Below are 23,862 nucleotides of genomic sequence, written 5' to 3' on the forward strand. Positions count from 1 at the left end.
CTATGCTCCGAGCCCGAGACTGCTCATATCCAGGTCAGAGCATGTACAATATGTATTATACCGATACCAAGCATTCGAATGGCGTTATGGAAACTTTCATTTCTAGAACTGGTATAAAATCTCACCCTATCAGTATTACTCTTTGCGCAAAGCCTTCATTGTGCTTCTCATCAGAATGCCAGTACCCCGGCACCCAATCGCATCCAACCAGTCAAGCATATGTACACGGTACTCTTGCCATGTAAACTTAGCACCGCCATCCTTCTCCAGTGCCTGTAGCACTTTCTGAGTGACCGGCTTTCTCAATTTCGGGCGGTGGTCCGCAATCTGCTGGTCCTCTTCCAGGTCCGCAAAGCAAGCTGCAGACAGGTTGCAGAATGCAGCGTGGTGGCTGAGAGAGAATATCGAGGTAAGACTAGTATGGAATGCGCTTTCGCGGTCGTAATGTCTGGCTGCTTGGGACAAGACCTTGATATAGTTCGCCAGAGCAGTGGCGGTCGGTACTGGGACGAGACAGCCTAGCGCATTTGGATCTTCAGTGTTGAGTGCACGATTCCGCCATAGCATGTTACACATGTCCATGACATACCCGTTGAAGCGACCAACGAGGTCTGTTCCATAAGCTGGGGAGTTTTGTGCTTGGAGAACTTCCGAATTCAGAGAGGCCTCGAATGCAGATTTGTAGACGGCCAAGATGGAGTTGAGGCTCGAGATCACAGCGACACTCGGTGTGAAGGCGAGTGTGTATACGGTCTGCGCGTGCGGGAGTGTGAGGCGGAATCGGGCGTCTTGTGGTGCGTGAGAAAAGAGTTCCGAAAGGGTTCTGTAGAAGTCGAGCACAGAGATTGTAGCTGGCTTGGACGTCCTATCCTCATCCTCCACCGAGAACTCCAGGATCGAAAATGCTAGGAGCTCGGCGTGCACGATAAGTTGGCTCAGATGGACAGACTCTTCCGTTGTATCTGACTGTGATCGAAGTTTGACACCCCATTGGCTGATAAACGCCGAGTAGAAACCCAGCAATGCTGTTCTGGAACGAAGGCTCTCGTCCAACACTGCTGACTCCAATGGTGACAAAAATTCACTTCGAAGAGACTCGAAAGATCTGATTGGAATATACTGGAGGAGTCGGAAGACGTGGTCGAGATTGTCCTTGCCATTCCATGTTTTCATATAAGTCTTCAAAAAGGAACGTATTGAGGATGGGAGGTCCTAATGATTTGTCAGTGTCTGAGTTGACAGTGGCTTATCCGAAGAACTCACTTTGGTATAGGACGCATATCCAACAACAAATTCCAATACATATGATAACGTGTCTGGATCATCATCTTCATCCTCACGTAGCGTCTCCAACTTGTCCTCCAGGAAGCTTCTCAGCCATTCATTTAGACGATGATTGGCAAGTTCAGATTGGACCAGATGAAGATACTTCTGAGCCATTGCATCGCCCAAAGTTGAGATAATCTGATTTGGTAACTCAATTTTGTCAAGCTTGTCGACAAAATGGCCCATGTCACGAAGCTCCTCTAGGGATGTGTGCTTATGAGATACCCGTGAAGTTTGTAGAGTTGGAATAACCACTTCAATCCTACTTCTTTTCACGGTCCCCCGATGGACGACTTGGAAACTCGATCCCTGGCCAGCCTGTACTCTTTCCATATTCTGATCTTGAAGCACCTTCACATGACTTGACCACTCGGGGTCTGGATGTTTGAAGAAGAGAGCATTCCTTCTGGATCCTCCAAACTCACCGAGAATGATCTCGGGGTAATAATTCTTGAAGATCCTTAGAAGGCTAATAAGCTCTTTGTCTTCGCCACTGGCAGTCTGGATCAACTCCATCAAGGCTTGAATGCGGAATGGCTTGACGTGTTTTCGTCTTGTGATAAGCGAGAGAAGGTGACATAGTGGTTTCCGCAGACTGATCATGTCCAAATAGTTGAAAAGAACAGCATAAAGTTTGGCAAGATGTGTCCTATCTTCGAAAATATCGTACGCAAGAATCAACCAGCGCAACAACAGAGCCTGTGTGGCGGGGCTCGGTTTGTTCTTGCTGGGCCCAAGACAGCACACCACTTGAGTGACATTCTTGGACGCAATTCTCTCCTGGGGGTATAGATTTTTAATCAGCGTTGTAACTGTACCCTGATCCAGGTTATTTTTCGTTGTCAGAATCTTCAGGAGACGGGCCAGCACGGGTTGCGGAATGCCGCTCTCGTACGCGTTTGAAGCGATTGTTTTGGCTAGTAGACTGGCATCTGTGTATCTCTGCTTGGGGGGTACAAATGCAACTACTCAATCACATTAGTAACATGTTTTGCTGTGTCAAGAAGCTTTTTGGCCATACCGGCTTCCAGGTGCTCAACTGCATCAAGCAGGCCGCTTGGTTGGTTGGTACCTGAAGAATTGTTAGCATTACTCAATTCGAAGAATACAAGAACCACTTACCTATCTCAGTATCCATCTACACAAATTTAGTTACAAAACTTCCCACAATTGGTATGTTGTCGAGAATGATAGAATGTAGTTTGCTTTGGGATGGTGGTATTGGCGCGTGGTTGCGCAATGCCGCGCTTCGTCTTCAATTGCGCGCGTCAAAAAAGCAACTAAGAAGTTCCTGTCAAATGCAAGCCCTTGCAATAATTTTAAAAGTAAAGGAGCCAAAGGAATGAATGTTGTTTGGTGCAGAGCCAGCAACAGTTGCATAGAAGAACGAGTGGGCGCGAAGATGCGAAAATGGCGTTAAACTTAATCGGGTAACCATCAACAACGGCTTCTACAGACAGAACATCTACAGTTTATATTGGTCGCACTAATTACTTGCCTCATCTACTTTCATGATGCTGGATAAGTGAAGCTAAAAACTATGAAGTAGTCTTAAGGAGTCCTAATTAACAGAATCGGAATTAAACATTGCTCGCTACAACATTGTAATAATTATGTTCCGATGCTCAACAGCATCATGCCAATATTAGTGGAATCGACAGATTCACTGCGTATGCAAAGGTGTTTATTTCAGGTCCCATCAGCCCATTGGCCAACAGCACCGGCATCTAAACCCTAGTTCATTTCCTCTTGCGAGTAGACGACTTCGAAGTAGCCTTGGAAGAGGATTGGGTAGCTAATTCCTTCTTCTCGCCCTCGACAGCAGGAGTAGGCTCCTCCTCCTCATCACTGTCACCTCCTTGACCGAACTCGTTGACGCGCGTGTAATCAACCTTGTACTTCCAGCCCTGGTAGAGCCACACGAAGAAGATGACGTCGTCACGAAGAGTCGCCAGGCGGTGGAGCCAGGGCATCTTGACCGTGAAGGCGAAGAGATCGTCGATGAAGGTGTTCAAGAACTTGTAGGTCAACGCCTTGCCAGGCATGTGGGCAACAGACTTCAACCGGTAGTTGATGTAGAGACTGGGGACCATCATGAGGAAGCCGTACGCGTAGACACTGCCCACCAGGGTCTGGATAATGTAAGAGTACCACGACTTGTGGGTGTTGTAGACCAGGCTGTACGCGGCGTATGCAAGCAGAAGAGGAACAGCCAAGATGTACAAGTAGCGGAAGGCAATTTCATCATACTCCTTGGTCTTTTCCTCGGTCTCGCTAAGCTTGTGCTTGTCCTCGAAGACAATCACATAGGGCAAGAACGACAACCAAGAGCTGGCTGGTGGTGGGCGCAAGCGAACGTCGACAGTCTTGGTGATCTTCCAGAATTCGAGAAGGATACCGAATCCTTGACTGGCCAGGATCATCCAAGAGGTGTTGTCACTGTTGTCCATGAGGTAAAGGAAGATAACAGCCTGCATGAAGACGTTTGCCAGGATTGTCCGAACTGAAGTACCAACAACGTCCTTCTTCTTACGCCAGTGGGCCTGAAAGTGGAAATGTTAGCGATGTTAGACACAACACATTTTAATGATGATGTATCACTTACAATATCGTTCTTGAAGGCCAAAGTCTCAAACAACATATGCAAGATAGTGACCACACCTGTGGTACCGAGGAGCCAGATGTTGGTATCCAAGAGAATCTCCTTCACCATCTCCCACTCGGTTCCATCTCCACCTCCAGGGACAGGCTGGCCATAAGCGGCCTGGCGCGCACTTTGCTTGGAACCTTCGTCAACGCCGCTAAGGATGTTGAACTTCCAGTTCGCCATGTTGTTGAGAGTGATATGCAACGGCACGGTCTCGACGGTAGAGTTCAACTCAGTCATGTGGGACTTCAGTTGCCAAAATGTGTTGACGAAAGCGATCGGGTAGTACCATCCATTCTTTCCACTGGCATCGCGGGCACCAGTCCGCTCCAGCTGCACATACTGGCGAACCGCGGGGTTCATCTGAGCGAATTTCTGAATTCCGGAGTCTGGGATCAGGGACAGGGTGAAGTTGGGGTGGTAGTACGACATAGTTGAAACATCTGGGGTGTGATCTTCCTCCTGGTCATGTTCATCCTCAGCGTCCGACAGGAGATTCTTCAGCTTCTTGACCTTCTTCTTGGGAAGGTACTGGTTCAGAGGTCGGAGGAAGTGAACTGCATCAGCGGTGTTGTAGTCTTTAGCGGTGGGGTCTAACTGGTATCCTGTGCGAGCCAAAAAGAAGTGAGCCCAGAGAGTTCCATTCTGTTGGACCTGCTTTGGGACCTTGATCGTGGTGTCAATTTCGCGAGTGTCACTGTAATTTCCAATTGTGAAGTTCTTCTCGTCCACCACAAGAACACTGTCCGGTGACTTGAAGTCGGGCACAATGATAGACGGAGATACATAAACGTTAAGGTCGATAGCGCTGTCAGAGGGCCAGATCGGAGCGATGACCTCGGGAAGAGCACTGCGTTCGGCGACTTCGCTAGGATCGGGGCGATCGGCGAAAGCGGGAATTCCAGCAGAATTCACGCCGGGGGTGTCTGCCTTGTCCTTATTTCCCATGTACTGGTTGATGGCAAATTGGGCCAACAAGAAGATTCCGAGACCCTGAAGGGCACCCTTGAAGCCCGACTAAAGGTGGTCAGTAAATTCAACCACAACGACAACATTGAAACTGCGACACATACGTTGGACTCCTCCTGTCTGCGTGGCCTCTGTTCCGACATGATGGGTGAGGAAAAGAAGAGAAGCCAAAAGGCCAGCTATGGGCGATTAGCAGATTAGATCGAGGCCCGGGAACTTGCGCGGTCTTGGCATTTATCTTCCGACCCTCCGGACATCCTCCATTCTTATACTTGTTTGCTATTAAGCAGCTTTGAAATTGCAATCGCGTGATGGATAACGCGTTTGGCTGTTGGCGTTGACCCTCATGGACAATCACCCCTCTTTTGATGCCCGCGCGCAATTCCCGTCGCATAATGAGCCTCGAGTATGGCTGATCACCGCGGGGGATTCACCTATTGGCCTCTCAGTCGCGCGGCAGGTCCTTGCGCATGGAGATTATGCATTTCTTGGACTGGCACATTCAGCTTTGGAACGCGATGAACGTCGCCGTGATGAATTTGATGCTTTTCTCGCTGAGGTGGAGCACCACGGTGATGGCTGGGCAAACCGTATGAAGACAGTTCCACTAGATATCCGGTGCGCTACATCAAGACAGCCAGGTCAATTGTGGATTCTGATATTAATTCCTAACTCTTTCCTAACGCAGAATGATGGGAGGGTGCCAGGCTGTCGTGGCAGATGCCGTCGCGACATTTGGAAGAGTAGACATACTTCTATGCTGCACAAGTCAAGGTGACCCTCCATTCTTGAAAGTACCCTTGCACAATATACTGACATCCTTCTTAGCCCTTATTGGAACAGTGGAGGAACTTTCTGCTTCAACCCAAACCATGAATCTCGTACGCGATCAATTCGAGGTTAACTATTTTGGCCCCCTCAATATCATCAAGGCCACGCTCCCCCATATGAGGAAAGAGCGAGCAGGGCATGTGATGATAATATCAGGGATCAGTAAGAAACATATTCTGACCATTGCTTGGATGTTTGTCTGACAATATATAGCGGCCCACATCGGTACACCCGGACTAGGAATGTACTGCGCAGCAGGCTGGGCGCTTGAAGGCTTCTGTGATGTGAGTCTCTCGATGCACATCCGCATGAATGATCTTCGTTACAGAAACTAACCAGCTCTACAGAGTCTGGCTTATGAAATTGCCCCATTCAATGTCAAACTCACAATATTCCAATGCAGCATCGAAATTGGCGTCCTCACCAACCTAGTGACCAGCGTTCCTCCAATCTTCCCTGCCTATTCACCGGCCAACAATCAAGCACCTCTCTTCCGCGGGATCTTGAACCATCTTGTCCCCCAACTCCCCGATGCTTCTGTTTCATCTGACAGTCCAGTCACACCCAGTCGAGCGAACGACGAAAACGCCCGGGTCAGCTCCATTGAAAATGGCCCATTCTCCGCCCCTGAAGTTGTCTCCATGCACCCACCATTAAGCCCCGCACATCTTGAAGTGCTGGTCTCTGAAACAGTCTATGCTATCACATCAATTGGTGGCCATGAAAACCCTCCTTCGCGACATATTGTTGGGCAAGAAGGTGTTGCGAGTGTCAAGGAGAAGCTCAAGACTGTGAGTGAAGAGCTCGAAGACTTTATACAGGCCAGCTTTGCTGTTGATGTTGCTGCGGACTCGGATCCTATGCCTACTATATCTGGAACGAACGACGGGCCTTAGTATATAATGTCAGCCTGCAATTATATTTCTCCTTTTATTAGATAACGAGCCTGGTTTTGATGGGCTACGTAATTTTCGTTTTATACTGCTGTTAACTTATACTACGCTACAAACAAGAGTACCTATGCATGCTCTGCCTAAAATGCCCACTAACCCTACCATGTTATCCCACAGATCACACATGCAAAGCGAGAAGGGCTTCCGCCAAAGTGGGAAGAGCCACTACGGGTCACTAGAGACACAATTGGGCCGTCTACCAAGATCTCCATTTCCTACGCGGGCATCATGAGCGAGGTAATTCCTACCCCATAGATGTGATGACTCCGAGCCCTTTGCAAGGGTAACATGAGTAGAGTTCCTTTACACCCATGCTGGACTTCTATTTGTTGCTTTATCTATAAGACACTACTTGACCTTGGGACTCATTCATTCATTGTAAGCTAGCTACCTTGGTTATGTATGGACCATTTGCTATCCTGACCTTCAGATGATACCAAGGGCAGCGTAGGCGAAAACCAAATGGTCTGGTGTATCACTATTTCCATGCTAGAAGTGGAAGGCAGCTACTCATGTCGTCCATGCTGGAGAAACCAAGCCTCTCGCACATCAAAGAGACTGCCCATGTCCTGGTTGTTTCGGTAGCACCGAATTTCCTTCCAGGCATTCGCTGTACGGCCGTTCGGCATGCGGCCGTCGATTTGTAGAATCTTCCTGACAAGTGCTTGTGGCGAGGAGAGGTCGGGAACAATGATCTCGTCCGGTTCACTGGTAGTGGTTCGAGATGGAGTTGGGATCGGATCTTTCTGTTCTTCGGTACTCAAGGGTTTATTGATTTCGTCTTGCTCAGCCTCGACGGGTGCCACAGCGGGTACCTCAGTGGGGGCTTCAACGGGAGCCTCGATTGTTGCCACGCTGCTGTCCATAGGTGTATCTGATTGAGCCATGGATGACTCCAATAATTCCACTTTGCCATCATTGCCGTTGGTATCGGCAATGGATGGCCCCTCTACTGACGTAGATAACTCTGGAGCTGGGAGCTCAGGGGTAGAAGAAAGCGCCGACAAAGGGGATTGCGGCTGTGAAGGCTTTCGTTGAGGGGATTCTGCTGCAGCTCTGCGGGTTTCGTTTTCTTCAATTTTTCCAGCCACGATTTCCATGAAAGAAAGAGGAGCATCTGTATTCTGTTCCTCGCCTTGGGACACTTCTACTTCCTGAGGAACCTCCGGTTCCTTGGCCTGCTCCGGTTCCGGTTGTTTTGGAGGGATTTTACGTGGGCGTCCTCGCTTGCGTTTCACTGGGGGTTGAGGTTCGGGCTCAGGGATTGTACGCTTGGGTTTTTGATTTCGTGTACCACCGGGACTGAAAATAACAACGCTGAATGGGGTTTCTTGTTGGCTCTCTTCATCACCTGGATGTGAAATGACTGGCTGTGTGGCGGTACCGGTGTCGATATTCATGTCGTCAGTGGAAGATATAGGGATCTCATGTGGCGTTCGGCCATTGTCAAGCTTCACTTCCTCGTCATTAGAAGAAGCTGGAGTCTCGTGCGGTGCTTGGTCGGTGCCAAGTTTGACCTCCTCGCCATTAGAGGTTTGGTTGGTGAGCTGTGATTCAGGTTTCTCGTGTTTCAACTGTTTATCATTATAAGATGATGTCACTGGCTGTGGTTGTGTGTCGAGGTCGGCTTCCACATCTCCCTTTCCCTTCTCTGGTGTCGAAAATGGCTCTGATTTGTCGAAATTGCTGCGGAGGAAGACCCGTTCACCAGGTGGAATCGCAAAAGTCAATTTCACCCCATCACGGTCAACGACCTGTAGCAGTCAGCAAATGGCAAAGCCGTATGCGGATCGTATAAGTTTATACATACCCTAACTTCCTTTTCGATGACAATCCTTCCGGGGCCTCTACCGTAAACATAGTAAAATTTCCAGACGTCGCCCAGCTGGATGACACCTTCATCGATAAGAGTTCCCATCTTCACACGCGCACTTTCTCCAGCAGGTGCATCCCAGATGACTTTCTGCTTCTGTCCCCAGAACTGTTCATATTCGCGCTCCTTGAAGTCGTCAAAGTCGCCGTTGTCCCGTTGCTGTCTGGCTTCCTGCGCCTGACGTAGCCATTCGGGATCGTAGCGGCCGTTTTGGAGGTCGATCTGGAACTGACGAATGCCATCGCGCCAGTTGTTTGAATAGCGGATGAAAGAGTCGGGTATTGGTTGTATCTTTGCGTCTGGGTCATCTAGCGTAGCTTGTGCCTCCGGGTGGACATCCGGGGGGAGTAGAGCGAGGATGTCGCGCTTATCGCTTTCGTCAAGGCAATTCCACGCTTCAGGCCGTGCCAGCAGTTTCTATACATTTTGAGGCTATCGTTAGCTTGGGTTATCTTGCATTGCATTTGTGAATGATTAAGTCATACCACTAGATCAAGGTCAATGAGGACAGACTTGTCGCTCGTCAATAGCTGTTCCTCGCTCCATTTCCCTCTAGCGGCAGGCCTTCTTGGGGTCCTAGCTCGTGAGCTCGCTTCAGATTTTGGGGTCGACATGGCGAGACCCGACTGTTTTGCTACATCGGCAGAACTAGTAGCAGCACGACTAGGGCATTATAAATCATCAGTAAAAAAGAGCGCAAAAAGCAAATGCGGAGCTTACCCCGAACGTCGTGGTTCTGCCGCCTGGGATCTTGCCACCGCCTTCGTGTCTCTCTTCCTCGGAGGCATTCTGACGGCAAAACAAAGGAGAAAGTGCTGTCCTTCTGAACGAGAAAGCAACGTTTTCAAGATGGTTAGGTCAACGCAGATTGCGAGGCTCGATGGTGAGAAAATCTCTGGGAGTTTGAGAATGGCAGGGTGCTGATGTCAATGTGAAATAGGCCTTATGCTGGCAGCTTCGGTCGACGACGAGCAGGTACGTGATAACGATTATATCAACTGATCGTGAGCTTACGATATTTGTAGGCTGAGTCGGAGCTCTCTGAGATTAAGGGTCAGGCTAAAATGATATTTCGACGATTGAATCGCAACTCCGCACCCCAGGCCAGCATTGAGTCTGGCCAATACAATCTACAGTGAGTCGCACCCATCAATCAACAAACATTATCAATGGACAATTTCTCACATGGCTTGCAGCTACAAAATCAAGGATGACATCTGCTTCCTATGCATTTGCGACAAGTCCTACCCCCGCAAACTCGCATTCACCTACCTCGCTGATCTGGCCTCCGAATTCACGACTACCTATTCCTCCTCACAATATCTCTCACCCACCCTCCGCCCATATGCTTTTGTCGAGTTCGATACATTTATTCAGCGTACAAAGAAACTGTACCAAGACAGTCGTGCATCTCAGAACCTCGACAAGCTGAACGACGAGCTCCGTGATGTCACCAAGGTGATGACGAAGAACATCGAGGACCTCTTGTATCGAGGCGATAGCTTAGAGCGGATGGGCGAACTGTCAGGGCGGCTGCGCGAGGACAGCAAGAAGTACAGAAAGGCGGCTGTACGCATCAACTGGGAATTGTTGGTGAAGCAGGTAGGTTCATATCTTGCGCCAGATTTCCCCTGACTGAGTGGCTAACCATTTCACAGTACGGACCTTTCGCTGGCGTCGGGCTTGTCATTTGCATTCTTCTTTTCTGGCGATTCTTCTGATTCCTTGCTCTCCGTGGCCATGCTCATAGGCCTCGCTGTATGAATGTACGCATAGTTAATACCTCGGTGATTGCGGGTTACAATCCGCCGATATTCTAGAATACGGAGAATTGCATGTGAACATGTATCGTATTTGACGATGTCTAAATCTCATCCTCTTCTTCGTCGAAATCGTCCTCTTCTCCCATGTCGTAAAGGATTCGGCCTCCTTCGCCTGGGCCATCATTGTGCTGTGCGTCGAAGTACGGCAACACAACACCTTCTCTTTCACGTCTCTGTCGGTCGGTGAGACCCAGCTCAAAGGTCGATGTCGGTTCCTCATCGCCAGCGCCTGGATCTTGCTCCATGGGAGGATTGTACAGAACATTATCGTCAAGCAACGTCACAATCTCCTTCAGATGCTGTGGTGAATACCGCGACGCAGGTGGGAGAAGGTACCACTCCAGTACACCACGACCACTCTTCCGTCTGTGCTCCAACTCAATCACAATTCCCTCGGCTTTGCCAGTACCGACCAATCTGTCCAATCGGCCAAGGAGAACGCCTTCTTGCTCTTCCTCGAGCCCGAAGACTGGAGGAGCCAGGCTGCGGTCGCGAGCAGCCTTCTGTGCTAGAACGTGTGAGAACGAATGGAGTGTGATAATGCTCGTAGCAAGATATGTCAGTTCAGAGATAGGTGTTGGCGAGTAGGGACTTTGCTGTGGAAGCTCGGGGACATCTTGATGATATATCACCACGAGTGACGCATCAACCTTGGCCGATGGCGACGTGGGAGCAATAAACGAGCCAAGGAATGAGGGTAGGTGGAAACCAGGGTCGACTCGTTTTGAGTTCAGAAGAGGATTAATTGAATCAATGAGGATAAGACGCCCTGACAGACAGTAAGTAGGAGTCCACTAGCATGGTAAATGCAGAATGCTTACTACGTGAGGGGCTGGAAGCTGCAATGGGCTGATAAACCGCGCTCACTTCTTTAACTATGTCGGTGGGGCTCTTGCGGCGCGTTGATACAAAAACATCGACTCCATCGGGTTGCTTCAGGGTTTCAAAAGCGATGAGCGTGACATGGACATTGGACAGCTGTCGAACTAGTTAGCATGGCCGTCTACTCCCGTATCTCGTGACAAGGGGGTCGCTTATGGCAACTTTATAAGTCCATATACCTTTGCACGCCTAATGTATTCTTTCAGGAGTGGGGTAGCCGGTTGCTCCAAAGAATCCAAGACAAGTGTGAGCGGCGAGGCAGTGTCACGCAAACTCAAGAGTTTCGAAATCAAGAGTAAATTGTGTGTCCGCCTATGTGAAAGGTTGATAGGCGCCATATTTTTTAGGGTATTAGATAGTGTTCTCGTCCAATTGCTTTCTGGAGACGCAGGTTGATGACCACACAGGAAGTGGGGTGATGTTGCGAAAATTTCGCGGTGGGATTTAAAGTTGAGGCTCGACGGTTCGGCCCGCGGGCTGCAGCTCTTCAGTGCCCTCACTGCCCTCACTGCCTTGAGGGGGCCTGCCGGTTAGTTAAGCCTGTCTGTGTGCGATTAAATACGGTAGATCTATTGACTTTATACTTATTCTCTTTGGTTATTGATCATATAAAAGTTCTTATTATATAAACCCCTCAATAGAAGCGGAAGGTATAAAATAATATGAGGATTGAAAGGTGTTTTACTTTCATCAGATAAACGTCAGGTTATGATGGGGGTTACTTCCGGCCTTGGAAGATACAGCCTTTAACCCTATTTAGTTCGACTTTTTTCGACCTTACCGCTACTGCCACCCACCGAGAAGTTCTGGTGATGCGCGTTATGAACACCATTACCGATAAGCCTCAGTGAAATCAGAAGGTGTGGTCTGGCTCATGCCTATAGCTTCATGGTCGTTTCTAACCTCCTATAGGACTTTGATAAGGAGATCACAACGAAATGGCGTAATTGGATTGCCCAAAGTGGTCAAGACGTGACTCCTAAGACGATGGACTGTACAAATTGGCATTAACACTACCTACATATGTAGTTTCTGATTGTACAATGGATATTGTGGGACCTGGCGTTTCTTTAGGTTGCCAAATTTAAGGCTGTATTTCTAATGACTGTAACCTAGATATACCCAGGGAACAGGATATATCGCTAAGATATCAATCTTTATCCGCACGCGCCTCATGGACCTCCGTCGCCTCTCCCTCATACGGATCAACAACGGTAGTCGCGAATTTCCTAGCTGGAACTCCGCGCTCGAAGAGCAGGTCCAATTCCTCATATGTGCGGCCCTTCGGCTCAGGAAGCCGGAAGAATGCCCAAACCAGGGAGGCTAGACATGTACCAGCCCAGAAATAGGCACACCGTGCACCCCAGTTCCAGGCTGTGGAGTTGAGTTGGTAGTTGGTTAGGACGTTGACGACAATGTTGCTGATGTTGTACAGACACCGGGCAAGGACAATAGTCTTTGCTTTAAGACGAGTGGAGGATAGCTCCGAGACGAGGGAGTATGTGACAGGGCCGACGCTGATGTCATAGCAGAACGTGAAAATGACGAGCATCACGCCGATTGCCCATTTGGCTGCGCTATTGTCTCCCGGTGCAAAAGATAGAGAGCCTGTGATGACAAGAAGGACAAAAAGACTGGCAAGACCGGAGATATGGATAGTTCGTCGTCCCGCATAAGACATCAGGAACCACGATCCTATTGTACCCAGAACGCCAAGACCGTATTGGCCCAGGGACAAATTGAAAGATTCAACGGTGGGCAGGCCCGCTTGGACACAGAAGTAGGCAAAATAACCCATCAGGTTCTGGCCACATAAGGTCTGCACTAACCAGACGAGACAAACTACCTCAGTCCGGCGAAGATTTGTTCCTTTGAAGCAGTCCCAATATGTGGTTCCACTAGAAAGCGATTTCTCCAGCTCGTTGGTGTGTTGAATCATAGCAATCGTCTCCTCAGGGTCAAAGTTGGGGTCGTTAGACGATGTCAACCGCTGCAACGCTCGTCGAGCTCCCTGCACATTTCCCTGACGCACATGCCACCAAGGGGATTCAGGTGCGAAAAGACAGCCGATCATGATCGGGATTGGCCATACCCATTGCACACCGAAAGGAATGCGCCAGGCCCATTGATCGTCGCGGGAAATGGAGCCGCGGTTGACGCCAATCGCCACGAACTGCCCGAATACCCAGCACATGTTGATAAAAGTTGTTAGGTAAGGTCGCAGGACTACCGGACAAACCTCGGAGGCGTAAGAGGCTGGCAAGGTCTGGAAAATACCCCATGGGACACCGGCGAGAATCTCGGCGGCTAGCAACATCTGAACATTGACCGCGAAGAAAAACAGAAAAATGACTGCTGTGATGGTGGCTAGGGCATATATCATGGTCTTGCGATATCCCAGGCGTTCAGAGACCAAACCATTGATCAAAAGTCCAATGACTTCACCACAGCGGGCACCATTTGAGAGGCCAGATTGCCAGGATGCCGGAACAGCCCATTTCCCCGAGGCAGTCTGTACTCCGAATTTTTGATTGAACACAGGTGATGCATACATTGAACTCAGCAATGCGAGGTCATACCCCTCCATAATCAGAGTAGATGAAAGGAGTACTGACCAGCCGACGGCTTTGGGGTATAACCGCAAAGCCTGCCAGAGGGTCATGGACTGCTCCTTCCTGGCACCTTGTCTGCCTTCTGCAAGGACGGGGGAGACTTTGCCGTCCATTCTCGCGGATGCGTCGTCCATCAAGACCATTGGAGAATTGCGTTGTTATTTAGCAAGAACTTTCGAACAAGAGGTTCCTTGTCAAGGCCTAATCAGAACAGAAGGCTGACAATATCCCGATACTTCGAGCATTATCAAGGCTGATGAACCACGGGGTGATGCGTGATTTATATGAAAGATCACGAAGCAAAATTACACACATAGTTTAGTTCACGCGCATCGCGGATCCGGGGGAAATGCACATGGGCTGTCACTCGCTTCTGAAGATTTGGAGAAAACTGGGGAAGCCGGAGTGTGGAGGTCCAACCGTGGCGAATCATCGTCGCGGAAAGGAGCCCATCGGCGGCGAGTCGGTCGTTAGTCGGAGATGCAGCATCCCGCCGGAGGCTTGGCGGGTATCCAGGGCGTTTGCCCACGCCGAATTGGGGCCTAGTTGTGATGAAAAGGTATAAGAGGGGTGTCGGGATGGAAAATGAAGGTGTCAAGCCACTATGTCACCACACGCGACACAGGATACAGCCGTTCCTACGGGGACCAATAACTGGTGGAAAGAAGCCACCGTCTACCAGGTTAGTTTGACACAACATTCAGGCATCTCCGGAGACAAAAATTAACCTTCTCTGGTCGAGTTCGAAGGTGTACCCAGCTTCCTTCTATGACTCCAACGGTGACGGCTGGGGCGACATCCCGGGTGTTGTCAAAAAGGTTGATTACCTCCAGTCGTTAGGGGTTGATGTCGTGTGGCTGTCGCCGATGTACGACTCACCCATGCACGATATGGGCTATGACGTCTCCGATTATGAAAATGTGCTCCCTGCCTATGGAACCGTACAAGACGTGGAGAGTCTTGTGGAAGCTTGTCACTTGCGAGGGATGAAATTGATTCTAGACCTTGTTGTCAACCACTCCAGTGATCAGCATGCTTGGTTCCAAGAAAGCCGGAGTAGCAAGGACAATGACAAACGCGATTGGTACTTCTGGCGCCCTCCTCGATATGATGAGGCAGGGAATCGGATGCCTCCGAGTAATTATCGGGGTTATTTTGCAGGAAGCACATGTGCGTTGAATATCGGACGATATTCGATATCTTTGAACTAACTAAGATTCTATGTAGGGACGTGGGATGAGAAAACGGAAGAGTACTACCTACACCTCTACGCCAAAGAACAACCCGATCTCAATTGGGATAACAAGACCACCCGTGAGGCTATCTACAACAGCGCCGTTCGGTTCTGGCTTGACAAAGGCGTCGACGGCTTCCGAGTGGACACAGTGAACAAGTACAGCAAACACACAAGCTTCCCGGACGTCCCCATCACAGACCCGAAAAGTTACATCCAGCCCGCCATCGGAATGTGGTGCAACGGCCCCAGGATCCACGAGTTCCTACGTGAAATGTACGATGAGGCATTTGCTCCGTACGGGGATGTTATGACCGTAGGGGAACTGGCCAATACGCCCGATCCCAAGAACGTCCTCGAATACGTGGGAGCATCAGCGAAGGAGCTGAGCATGGTCTTTCACTTGGATATTGGCCATATTGGCATGGGGCCCAGCCTGGAGGAGAAGTACATCTTTACGCCGTGGAAGTTGACAAAGATGAAATCCATCGTGGAGAAGTGGCAGTCTTTCATTGAGGGAACAGATGGCTGGACCACCGCTTTCTGTGAGAATCATGATAACGGACGCTCTGTCTCTCGGTTTGGATCGGACGCACCCGAATTCCGGGAAATCTCTGCCAAAATGCTGGCTCTGATGATGGTTACCATGACTGGGACTCTGTTCATCTATCAGGGACAGGAGATTGGTATGATCAATGCACCACGCGAGTGGCCTATTGAGGAATACAAGGACATTGAAGGATTAGGGTATTACCGAGAAGCAGAGCAACGCAGTGAGAATGGAGGCGGCCCTACTCGCAAAGAGAATATCATGGATGGTCTCCGAATTCTGGCTCGCGATCATTCCAGGCTGCCGATGCAGTGGGATGACTCAGAACATGCTGGTTTTACTACCGGGAAGCCATGGATGCGAGCTCATGATCTTTATGGTGAGATCAATGTAAAGAGGCAGGAGAATGATGCGTCGAGTGTTTTGTCTTTCTGGAAAGATGTTCTGCGCCTGAGAAAAGAGTACCGGGAGTTGTTCATCCACGGTGCATTCCAAGTGCTTGACTACGAGAATCAAGAGACATTTTGCTTTGTGAAGTCGAGAGATGAGAAACGCGCATTGGTCGTTCTAAACTTCACCGATAAATCTCAGCCTTTTACACAAACCGAAAAAACTGCGGGCATGAAGTTGCTTGTGGGCAACTACTCGGTTTCATCGCTGGGAACCTTGAAGCCCTTTGAAGGACGTGTTTATATGTGAGGTTTATACCACTGAGAAATATGCTCCTATGAATCGTTTGAAATTTATTACCCTTCGAGAAAACTATTTTGCATAGCACCTCTTATAGCTGGCCATAATATTCCCTGATGTCGGTAGCTTCTCAGCATCTGTAGCCCATAGGGACGCCCCAAGGTGATTTGGCTAAGCCTCTAAAATTTCTTTTCGCTCTATGGAAATATAAGGTCAGCAAAGAGATAGTTTCCACAGCAGATTGAATGACCACACTGGAGTAAGGGAGACAAATTCGAGGCCCTGCATTTGGATTTGTCGGCCTGAAAAGCAAGGCCACAAAATCCATTTCTTCGCCCGGCTTCTCTCCGACTTCCCCCCGCAACCCCCGGATTTTTTGCGTCCTGTTAGCTCCTGTTAGCTCCTCTCGGTATAATTGTACCTGACTTCCCAGATGCCAGACCCACCGGTCAAGCAAGCATGTGACGCATGTCGCCGACGTAAGGTCAAATGCATTTTCCCAAAACCTTGTGAGCAGTGCCGAGCTGCCGGCCTGGTCTGTCGGACGACTTCGCAGCGACAGAAAAAGGGGCGACAGGGCCAAACAGCCAACATTCTCAATGAACTTAGAGCAAATCAGATTGAACAGGCGCTGGTGCGGGATGCAAATATGCCCCCGCAATCCCCAGCTCTCACACTTGGGGATAATATACCCACGCCCCAGTCACTGCGCGCCTCGGGAAGATGTCAGTTCTCCAAAAAACCGGGTCTTTTGAGCCGGGAGCTTGTTGATTCCTGCTCAGGATATTTCTTCTTGCGAATGAGAGGAACAGTGCCTGTTTTGCAACCCGGCAGTTTTCAGAAGCAGGTGGACCTTGCCGATACAAGCCTTCATGCTTATTGTTTAGTCACTGCTTTCTGCGCTTTTGTGGTCACTCAAACCGGATTTGCCGTGGAGCAAATATCATCCGAACTCTCTCAGGGCTTTTGTACTGAAGAGTTTCGAAGTTCTCTGATTGAGGAAGCCACTGAAGCTCGAAAGCATATCGATCCATTTACAGATCCTGTACGGCAAAGCATTATCATCGCTTTCCTCCTGTATGGGTGTCATATTGGGCTTGGAAACCAACGGCATGCCTATTATTTTCTTCGCGAATCCACGACGCTTTATACAGCCAGCGCGCTGGAGAGTCAAGCATCATCGGCGCAGACGGATGACGATGACCCTTCCTTGGCGGGAAAGTTGTTTTGGCTCTTAGTGGTGTCAGAGAGGTATTTTCCTCGCCCATTCGTTAGTAAATTGCTAATACAGGGACAGAGCTCATGCGATCCGCCGGCATAGACCAATCACTCTCCAGGTCACCCCCGGAAGCCCTCAATTAGAGGATGGTCCACTTCCAACTCAACTGGAAGATGACCCACTTGTAAATGCATCAGCCGTTGGCTTTCGTTGTCTAGTAAATCTCTACCGCCCATTCGATGAAGGTTTTTTGGACCAGTGGAATGGAACGAATGCGACGTGCACGGTTGAATCGCTAGTTCGTCTTGAGGAGCTCATCCAAAGTGCAGTTCCGGCGGACCTTGATCTGCCTGATATACTTATGGCGGATTTGCGTGTGTCCCAGCAGTGGCTGCGTATTATGATATGGCAGCTTTCCACCACTGCTGGGTTTCTTTCTACAAATCCTACTCATGAATGCATGGATTTTCGCTACCCCCTCCTAATTGCTCAAGATCTTTGCTTCGCAACATGGAAATTATCCAGGCAGAGTATGGAAACCCATGGAATTGGTCTTGTATGGTTTACGATTTGCCCCTATGAAACTCCTAAGCATACTCTAACAGATTGTAGATCGAAAAAATATTTGAGGTAGCGTGCACTTTGATTGATGTCATGGCGTGCCTCTCGGCGGCTGGGCTCCGTTCTTCAGGCTTCAAGCTTGGCCCACAGGATTATCTCAAGCATTTCTTTACTCTCATCCATGATCTTCCCGGAGGACGTCGAAGGTTTCTTCCACTGCTACTTACCAAGATAGGGCAAACTCTGCCATCCATGGTAGACCCTATTACCGTTCATCTCAAACTCCAACCCAGCACCCTTGTTCCGAGGTCTACCCGTGAGGAATCATCAATATCCGCCACTGCCGGAAATGAAATCTCGAATGAACAGCCCTCCGCTGAATTGATTTCCGAATCTGAGGACTGGATGAATGGTAACTTCAACTATGCGGAAATGAGCCGCATCGGTGAGAAAACACCAGAGATTGACGAGGCATTTCTCCAATACTCCAGTTACTTTCCCTAATGCCGGAGAAATGGACTGCACCTATCAACATTATTCTTGGCCAAGAAAGCTACGTATGGTAAAGAACATTGGAACAACAGGGTATTCTCTATCTTTCTTCCGGATTATCCGTCAAGAGCTGGACCTAGTGAAGACAGCAGATTTGTCCAGCTGTCTCTGATGGGCCTCATCTTGCGAGAGATATCCAATATCCATCATATAGCTCACGCTACTTTCCAACGCGACAATCGTTTCTTTTTGGTCAAAATGGCAGTTCTGTGGGATATGGTCTTGATCAGCCATGAACTGCCAGGTGTTATCCTCAAACCAATCCAAAACTGGCATGAATGGATGGTTGAAATCGGCTTCTTCCACATCTTTCTTCAATAACTTCATCCATTCTTGGTGGCTCATTCTTCGAATTGGCATCTGCATCTGCCTGCTGATCACGTCGCAGAATGTGGAAACGGTGACTCCATCCACGCAGTTGATTATTTCTGATGAATATTGCTCCGGGTACAGGAACACATCAGTGATCAGGCTGGAAACTTGATCGACGCCTGCCACAGTGAGATATTGGAGATTCTGGCTAACGGCTTTCAGTCGAACAATGCTGAATGCCAGTCGCCACAGGAAGTCTTCCGTATGTGCGATGCCCTCTTTCCGGGTTCCGACGATGAACCCTGGAATCACGGTCCGCGCCTTTTCAGCCTTGGCATTTGCTCGGTCCAAGTGCTTATTGTACTCATTCAACAGCAATTGGGACATGAACTTGGTTTGGTCGTATCCTGATGCTTCCGAGAGCTTCTTGGCAATTTCAAGGTGACTCTCAGGCTCCATTGGCATGTATCCTCCGGATACATAAATCAGTCGACAAGGAGACTCCATCTTCGAAAGCCCAGAGAGAATGTCGATGGTACTGTGGATGTTTACAAGCTCAAGATCTTCATAGCTATCCATCCAGTTTACTCGGGCTCCATTGTGGATAATGCCATCGACGCGCTTTGCTTCGTCTGTTGAAAAGAGGCGGCCCCATTTGGACTGTTCCAGTCCAAGCCGGGGTTTGCTCAAGTCTCCAGTCCAAGCTTCGACGCGATCTTGATACTCAGGTTGCCACCAATGGCCTAGTTCGCCGTGTTGCTGGACTTTCCGCCGGGCCTGCTCTTCATCTTTCGCCCGAACAAGGCCGATGACATATTTGATCTCCGGATGTTCCAATAAACACCTCAATATCTGGCTTCCGAGAAATCCAGTGATCGACGTTAGAAAGACAGTTGCTTGTCGAGTTTGAATGAAATCGAGCTTTGGCTTCAGTTTCGCGAGATCGGCCATCAGATTTCTGGCTTGGTTGGTTTTCTTCATGGGTTCCTTTGTTCCGAGAAGACAGTCTTCAAGATTGCAAACCGTCAGATCATTTTTGTGCAAATCTTCGATCTTGATTTTCTTCTGGTATTTCTTCCTGATCAAGTTCACCAACGATGCCCGGTGCAAAGAAGTGAGGCCGACACTGGCAAGGGAAAAATCTTTTCCTCGGAGAGATGCTGCAAAGTCTTCGTCCTTGCTCTCGAACATGTCTGCAATAATGTTGCTAATTTCGACCGCCAATGTTCTGGTGTTTGGTATCTCGCAGCAGTCATTGACTGAGAAACCCCCCTTACGGTATGCTTGAAGTTCTTTCTGGCTCGTATCCGATAATCTGGCTCGAAGCTGCTGTCGGTCAATTTTCTTTGACATCGTAAGTGGCATGGACTCTATTGGCACAAACGCGGTCGGAATCATATATTCGGGGAGGAATTTGGACAGCTGGTCGTGCATATTATGGGCCAGTTGATCATCTTGGTAATCAGTTGTCTCGATGAAAGCAACAATCTCAACATCCTGACCCTCGTGTTCTGACAATATGACTGCCGAGCGACCGGACTTGAGGCATGATATAATCGCATTTTCAACCTCTCCCAGATCCACGCGCAGTCCACGAATCTTGACGTATCCAGTTTGACGACCCAAAAAGATCAAGTCGCCATTCTCATTGTACTTGGCCAGATCACCCGTACGGTATACTCGAGTTCCTTGAACCTGAGACATGAGAGGTCTCCATTCTAGGAACGAAGGATCGAGCATGGTTTGCGCTTCGCGGTCCGGGTCTTGCATGTACCCGAGTGCGACGTAGGGACTCTGGATAAGTAACTCTCCTTCGGCGCCAAAGGGCATCAGCCTATGCACGTTGGATGGGTCTGTGATCCAGCATATGACACTACCAATTCCACGGCCAATATTCTTTGCATGGCCGCCTGGTTTCATTCCAATTTTTACCGTGTCCCACACACCCGTCTCAGTTGTGCCATATATGCTGTTCAGCTGGACGCGCTCGCCCCATGTCGACACGAGCTCTGCAGAAGCAGGCTCCCCTCCAACGCTGAGGCTGCGAAGACTTGGTAGGTTTTCTGGTTGAATTTGCGGGGCCATTGATGGGGTGAGCCATGCGTGTGATATTTTCAAGTTCTCCATCGCCGACTCCAGATCGCCATCTCGCTCCTCTTGTGATACCACGCAGAGACATCCGCCAGCAGCAAGTGGTGCGAAGACTTCTAGTATGCTAGCGTCAAAGGCCAAGCTTGCTAATTGCATGAATCGGGTAGAAGCATCGATTGAAAGCTCTTCGATACACTCAAGAAGGCTGAGAGACACTGCTCCGTGGCCGTGGACAACACACTTTGGAAGACCCGTACTGCCAGATGTAAACATCAAATACACAGGCTTTGATATGTCGGTGTTGGCTTCTTCAAACCAGTCGCTGGGGGACTGAACATGTTTAAGCTGGCTCGGCATGATCAAAGTCGCTTTGAGGGCCTGGAATTTGTCACGTAGTCTGTCCTCTGTGATCACATATTTTATGTCGGCTTTTTCCATGATCTGTGTGATTCTTCCTAGTGGAGAGGACGAATCCATTGGGGCATATGCAGCTCCAGCTCTCAAAATCCCAACCATAGTAATGATCGTCTGGACAGATCTGTCCATGCAGAGACCCACTGTGTCTCCAGCCCGGATACCCTTGCTCATCAGGAAATGAGATATGGCGGCTGACCTTTTGCCCAGTTCTGCGTAGGTGATGCTTTGCGAGGACGATGCTAGTGCAATTTTCTCAGAGTGCCGAGAATAGTTCTTGCCGATGAGAACATGCAGGCACTCCGGGGATCTTCTAGCTTGCGACTTGTTGCGATTAATTTGGCGGAATCTCTCGACGTCCAGTGAAGCCACAGTGCTTATCTTATTGATCTCCATGCCTGATTGACAAACGAGGGCTCCGTGAATGTTCTTGAAGCTGTTCAATATACCACACGGTTTAAACTCTGGTCGCTTGGATCCGCTGGTGTATGCATTCAACATGAAACAGTTATCCGATTCTGTTATCACTAAAAGGATCTCGACCTGGAGATAAAAGCCTTCAGTGAGTTCTGCTCTTATCAAAATGGAGTAAAGGGCTTTGTACCTCAAGCAATTCAAGCAATTGCGGCAGCCCATTAATCTGCTCTTTTGATGATACCAAAACAGCTGTTTTCTCTCCCGCAGTAGTGAACCTAATCCAATCACTGGTTCCCATAGCCTGAGCTACTACGTTCTTCAGCTGCTCATTAGTGGCACCGGTATCGGTTTGGACTGACAATAGTTGACCATGAAGAGCATCGAGAGATGTCTTTGCATGCTCGTTCGAGCAGTTCTCATCCTGAAACCGGAGGTGCCTAAAGGTGGGCAGATTTGGTGCATAGTAGTCTCGCAATAGTACCACCCAAGCAGCTAGCAGGGCAGACTTTTGTTCCTCCAAGCCACCGTTGCTTCCGCTAAGCGTAGCTGGATGGCATGCAGAGAATATGTTTGGATTCTCACCATCTGCCACACAGCGATGCTCGGTGATTGTCATGATTGAGGTCCGAAGTCGATAAATTGATATAAAGATGAAATGGAATTGGGGGTCCGGTGATTCTGGGCTTAATGGAGTTTGGCTCTTTTTCCTGGCTATATTACTTTCTTTATATACCTTCAGCACTTAGCTAAAGACCTTCATATCGTGATTATTATTTGCCTCCTCGTCACACCATACTCTGCGGTGTGGAAATGATCTCCGACTAAGTTGGGGCAAGGCTTCGATATGCGGGCATGGGTAACACGACTTCCTTCGTAGAATGTAGCCGGTATCTCTGGTTATACATGGAAACTTCGTTTTGCACATTCTACAGCACCGCCCTCAGGTATTCGAAATCTTCAATTATTCTCCTCTCATATTCTTCTCTCCTATATACATATGTTCTACGGTTTACGTTGTCTGAGTAGCAATTCCCTGCCCATATAGTAGGTGGCGCAAGCGCTTTTACGGTAGTCCGAAAGATCTTACATATCACACTAGATCGAACCAACTAAATAACACGTGGTTAGACAAGGATATCTAAGCGCCTGAATGTTTTTCCATATTATATACGCAAAATCAGTTGCAGAAAGAGGATCGTCAATGGCAGAGGCTGCATAAGCAGCCGAGTATTCTAAGGTCCTTGTATAGTATGTTTTTAGATCGTTGTGGCTGTTTCCGGCAGACTTTCTCTATTTCGTGTATTTTCCGAAATAGCTTTCGGTAAGGATGATTATCCTGACCTGCTGCTAGGGATGTCATGCATATATACCCTATCTACAACATAACGCTATAATGACAACATCATCCACATTGTTCCTACAGTTTCATTGGTGCGTCTGAAACTATATAGCGCTGATCATCTAAGAACTCGACTCTTCTTTCAGCGATGGCAAAGTCAAATGATCATTTCTGTCTGTGTGACAATCCTCTGCGTTTTGATTTGATCAAAGGAGGCAGATCGGTATCTTAAGATTTAAGCATCATACTCTTTAAAGAAAGAGGCGTGGTGTAGTTAACATGCAGTCACGAAAATAATTCATAGAGTTCCGAAAAACAAAAGCGGTTCTAGTACCAAAGTCATTAATATCGCAGCTAGTAAAATACATAAGTAACAAGAAAGGATTAGGTATTAGTTCCAGTCAACCTCGTTCATATGAGCGTTAGCCTACCTAGGTAGGTATGTATACAATAATAGTGGAATATTGATTAACTTGGTTACTATAGCGAAATTATTATTCTAGTCATATGCGTGGTATATATTGAGAAGTCCTCTATATGGTTTATGATTTTTATCACTGTTATATA

At 48.7% G+C, this 23,862-nt stretch overlaps 10 protein-coding genes across 10 annotated transcripts; 4 read left to right on the forward strand and 6 right to left on the reverse strand.

Moving 5' to 3' along the window:
- Window positions 1-135: 135 nt before the first annotated feature.
- N7525_009636 (Mis6 domain protein) lies at window positions 136-2,464 on the reverse strand (the record flags this gene model as incomplete). Its single annotated transcript, XM_002563697.2, has 4 exons — window positions 136-1,212; window positions 1,264-2,291; window positions 2,348-2,398; window positions 2,449-2,464. The coding sequence occupies 4 exons, from the start codon at window positions 2,462-2,464 to the stop codon at window positions 136-138; spliced, it is 2,172 nt and encodes a 723-aa protein (XP_002563743.2).
- Window positions 2,465-3,065: 601 nt separating this feature from the next.
- N7525_009637 (CLPTM1 family protein) lies at window positions 3,066-5,085 on the reverse strand (the record flags this gene model as incomplete). Its single annotated transcript, XM_002563698.1, has 3 exons — window positions 3,066-3,869; window positions 3,932-4,990; window positions 5,047-5,085. The coding sequence occupies 3 exons, from the start codon at window positions 5,083-5,085 to the stop codon at window positions 3,066-3,068; spliced, it is 1,902 nt and encodes a 633-aa protein (XP_002563744.1).
- Window positions 5,086-5,288: 203 nt separating this feature from the next.
- N7525_009638 (short chain dehydrogenase/reductase family protein) lies at window positions 5,289-6,669 on the forward strand (the record flags this gene model as incomplete). The annotated part of the gene is made up of 5 exons (XM_002563699.1): window positions 5,289-5,560; window positions 5,631-5,716; window positions 5,771-5,935; window positions 5,987-6,057; window positions 6,121-6,669. The coding sequence occupies 5 exons, from the start codon at window positions 5,289-5,291 to the stop codon at window positions 6,667-6,669; spliced, it is 1,143 nt and encodes a 380-aa protein (XP_002563745.1).
- A 563-nt stretch (window positions 6,670-7,232) lies between these two features.
- Window positions 7,233-9,213, reverse strand: N7525_009639 (uncharacterized protein; the record flags this gene model as incomplete). Its single annotated transcript, XM_061214802.1, has 3 exons — window positions 7,233-8,480; window positions 8,537-9,016; window positions 9,085-9,213. The coding sequence occupies 3 exons, from the start codon at window positions 9,211-9,213 to the stop codon at window positions 7,233-7,235; spliced, it is 1,857 nt and encodes a 618-aa protein (XP_061069233.1).
- N7525_009640 (SNAP receptor SEC22) lies at window positions 9,101-10,320 on the forward strand (the record flags this gene model as incomplete). Its single annotated transcript, XM_002563701.2, has 5 exons — window positions 9,101-9,482; window positions 9,540-9,574; window positions 9,625-9,734; window positions 9,796-10,201; window positions 10,258-10,320. 5 exons carry the CDS (start codon window positions 9,101-9,103, stop codon window positions 10,318-10,320), a joined length of 996 nt encoding a protein of 331 aa, XP_002563747.2.
- Window positions 10,321-10,463: 143 nt separating this feature from the next.
- On the reverse strand, window positions 10,464-11,642 carry N7525_009641 (Elongator subunit IKI1; the record flags this gene model as incomplete). Its single annotated transcript, XM_002563702.1, has 3 exons — window positions 10,464-11,191; window positions 11,244-11,400; window positions 11,484-11,642. 3 exons carry the CDS (start codon window positions 11,640-11,642, stop codon window positions 10,464-10,466), a joined length of 1,044 nt encoding a protein of 347 aa, XP_002563748.1.
- An 812-nt stretch (window positions 11,643-12,454) lies between these two features.
- Window positions 12,455-14,059, reverse strand: N7525_009642 (putative MFS maltose permease; the record flags this gene model as incomplete). The annotated part of the gene is made up of 1 exon (XM_002563703.2): window positions 12,455-14,059. The coding sequence occupies one exon, from the start codon at window positions 14,057-14,059 to the stop codon at window positions 12,455-12,457; it is 1,605 nt and encodes a 534-aa protein (XP_002563749.2).
- A 461-nt stretch (window positions 14,060-14,520) lies between these two features.
- Window positions 14,521-16,399, forward strand: N7525_009643 (glycoside hydrolase family 13 protein; the record flags this gene model as incomplete). Its single annotated transcript, XM_002563704.2, has 3 exons — window positions 14,521-14,598; window positions 14,666-15,086; window positions 15,144-16,399. 3 exons carry the CDS (start codon window positions 14,521-14,523, stop codon window positions 16,397-16,399), a joined length of 1,755 nt encoding a protein of 584 aa, XP_002563750.1.
- A 424-nt stretch (window positions 16,400-16,823) lies between these two features.
- On the forward strand, window positions 16,824-18,674 carry N7525_009644 (Zn(II)2Cys6 transcription factor; the record flags this gene model as incomplete). The annotated part of the gene is made up of 3 exons (XM_002563705.2): window positions 16,824-17,641; window positions 17,682-18,165; window positions 18,222-18,674. The coding sequence occupies 3 exons, from the start codon at window positions 16,824-16,826 to the stop codon at window positions 18,672-18,674; spliced, it is 1,755 nt and encodes a 584-aa protein (XP_002563751.1).
- A 111-nt stretch (window positions 18,675-18,785) lies between these two features.
- N7525_009645 (uncharacterized protein) lies at window positions 18,786-22,572 on the reverse strand (the record flags this gene model as incomplete). The annotated part of the gene is made up of 2 exons (XM_002563706.2): window positions 18,786-22,082; window positions 22,144-22,572. The coding sequence occupies 2 exons, from the start codon at window positions 22,570-22,572 to the stop codon at window positions 18,786-18,788; spliced, it is 3,726 nt and encodes a 1,241-aa protein (XP_002563752.1).
- Between the last annotated feature and the right edge of the window lie 1,290 nt (window positions 22,573-23,862).

This window comes from Penicillium rubens (genome assembly GCF_028828025.1).
Source record: "Penicillium rubens strain IBT 27055 chromosome Unknown utg000003l_segment0_segment0, whole genome shotgun sequence".
Classification (NCBI taxonomy): Eukaryota; Fungi; Ascomycota; class Eurotiomycetes; order Eurotiales; family Aspergillaceae; genus Penicillium; species Penicillium rubens.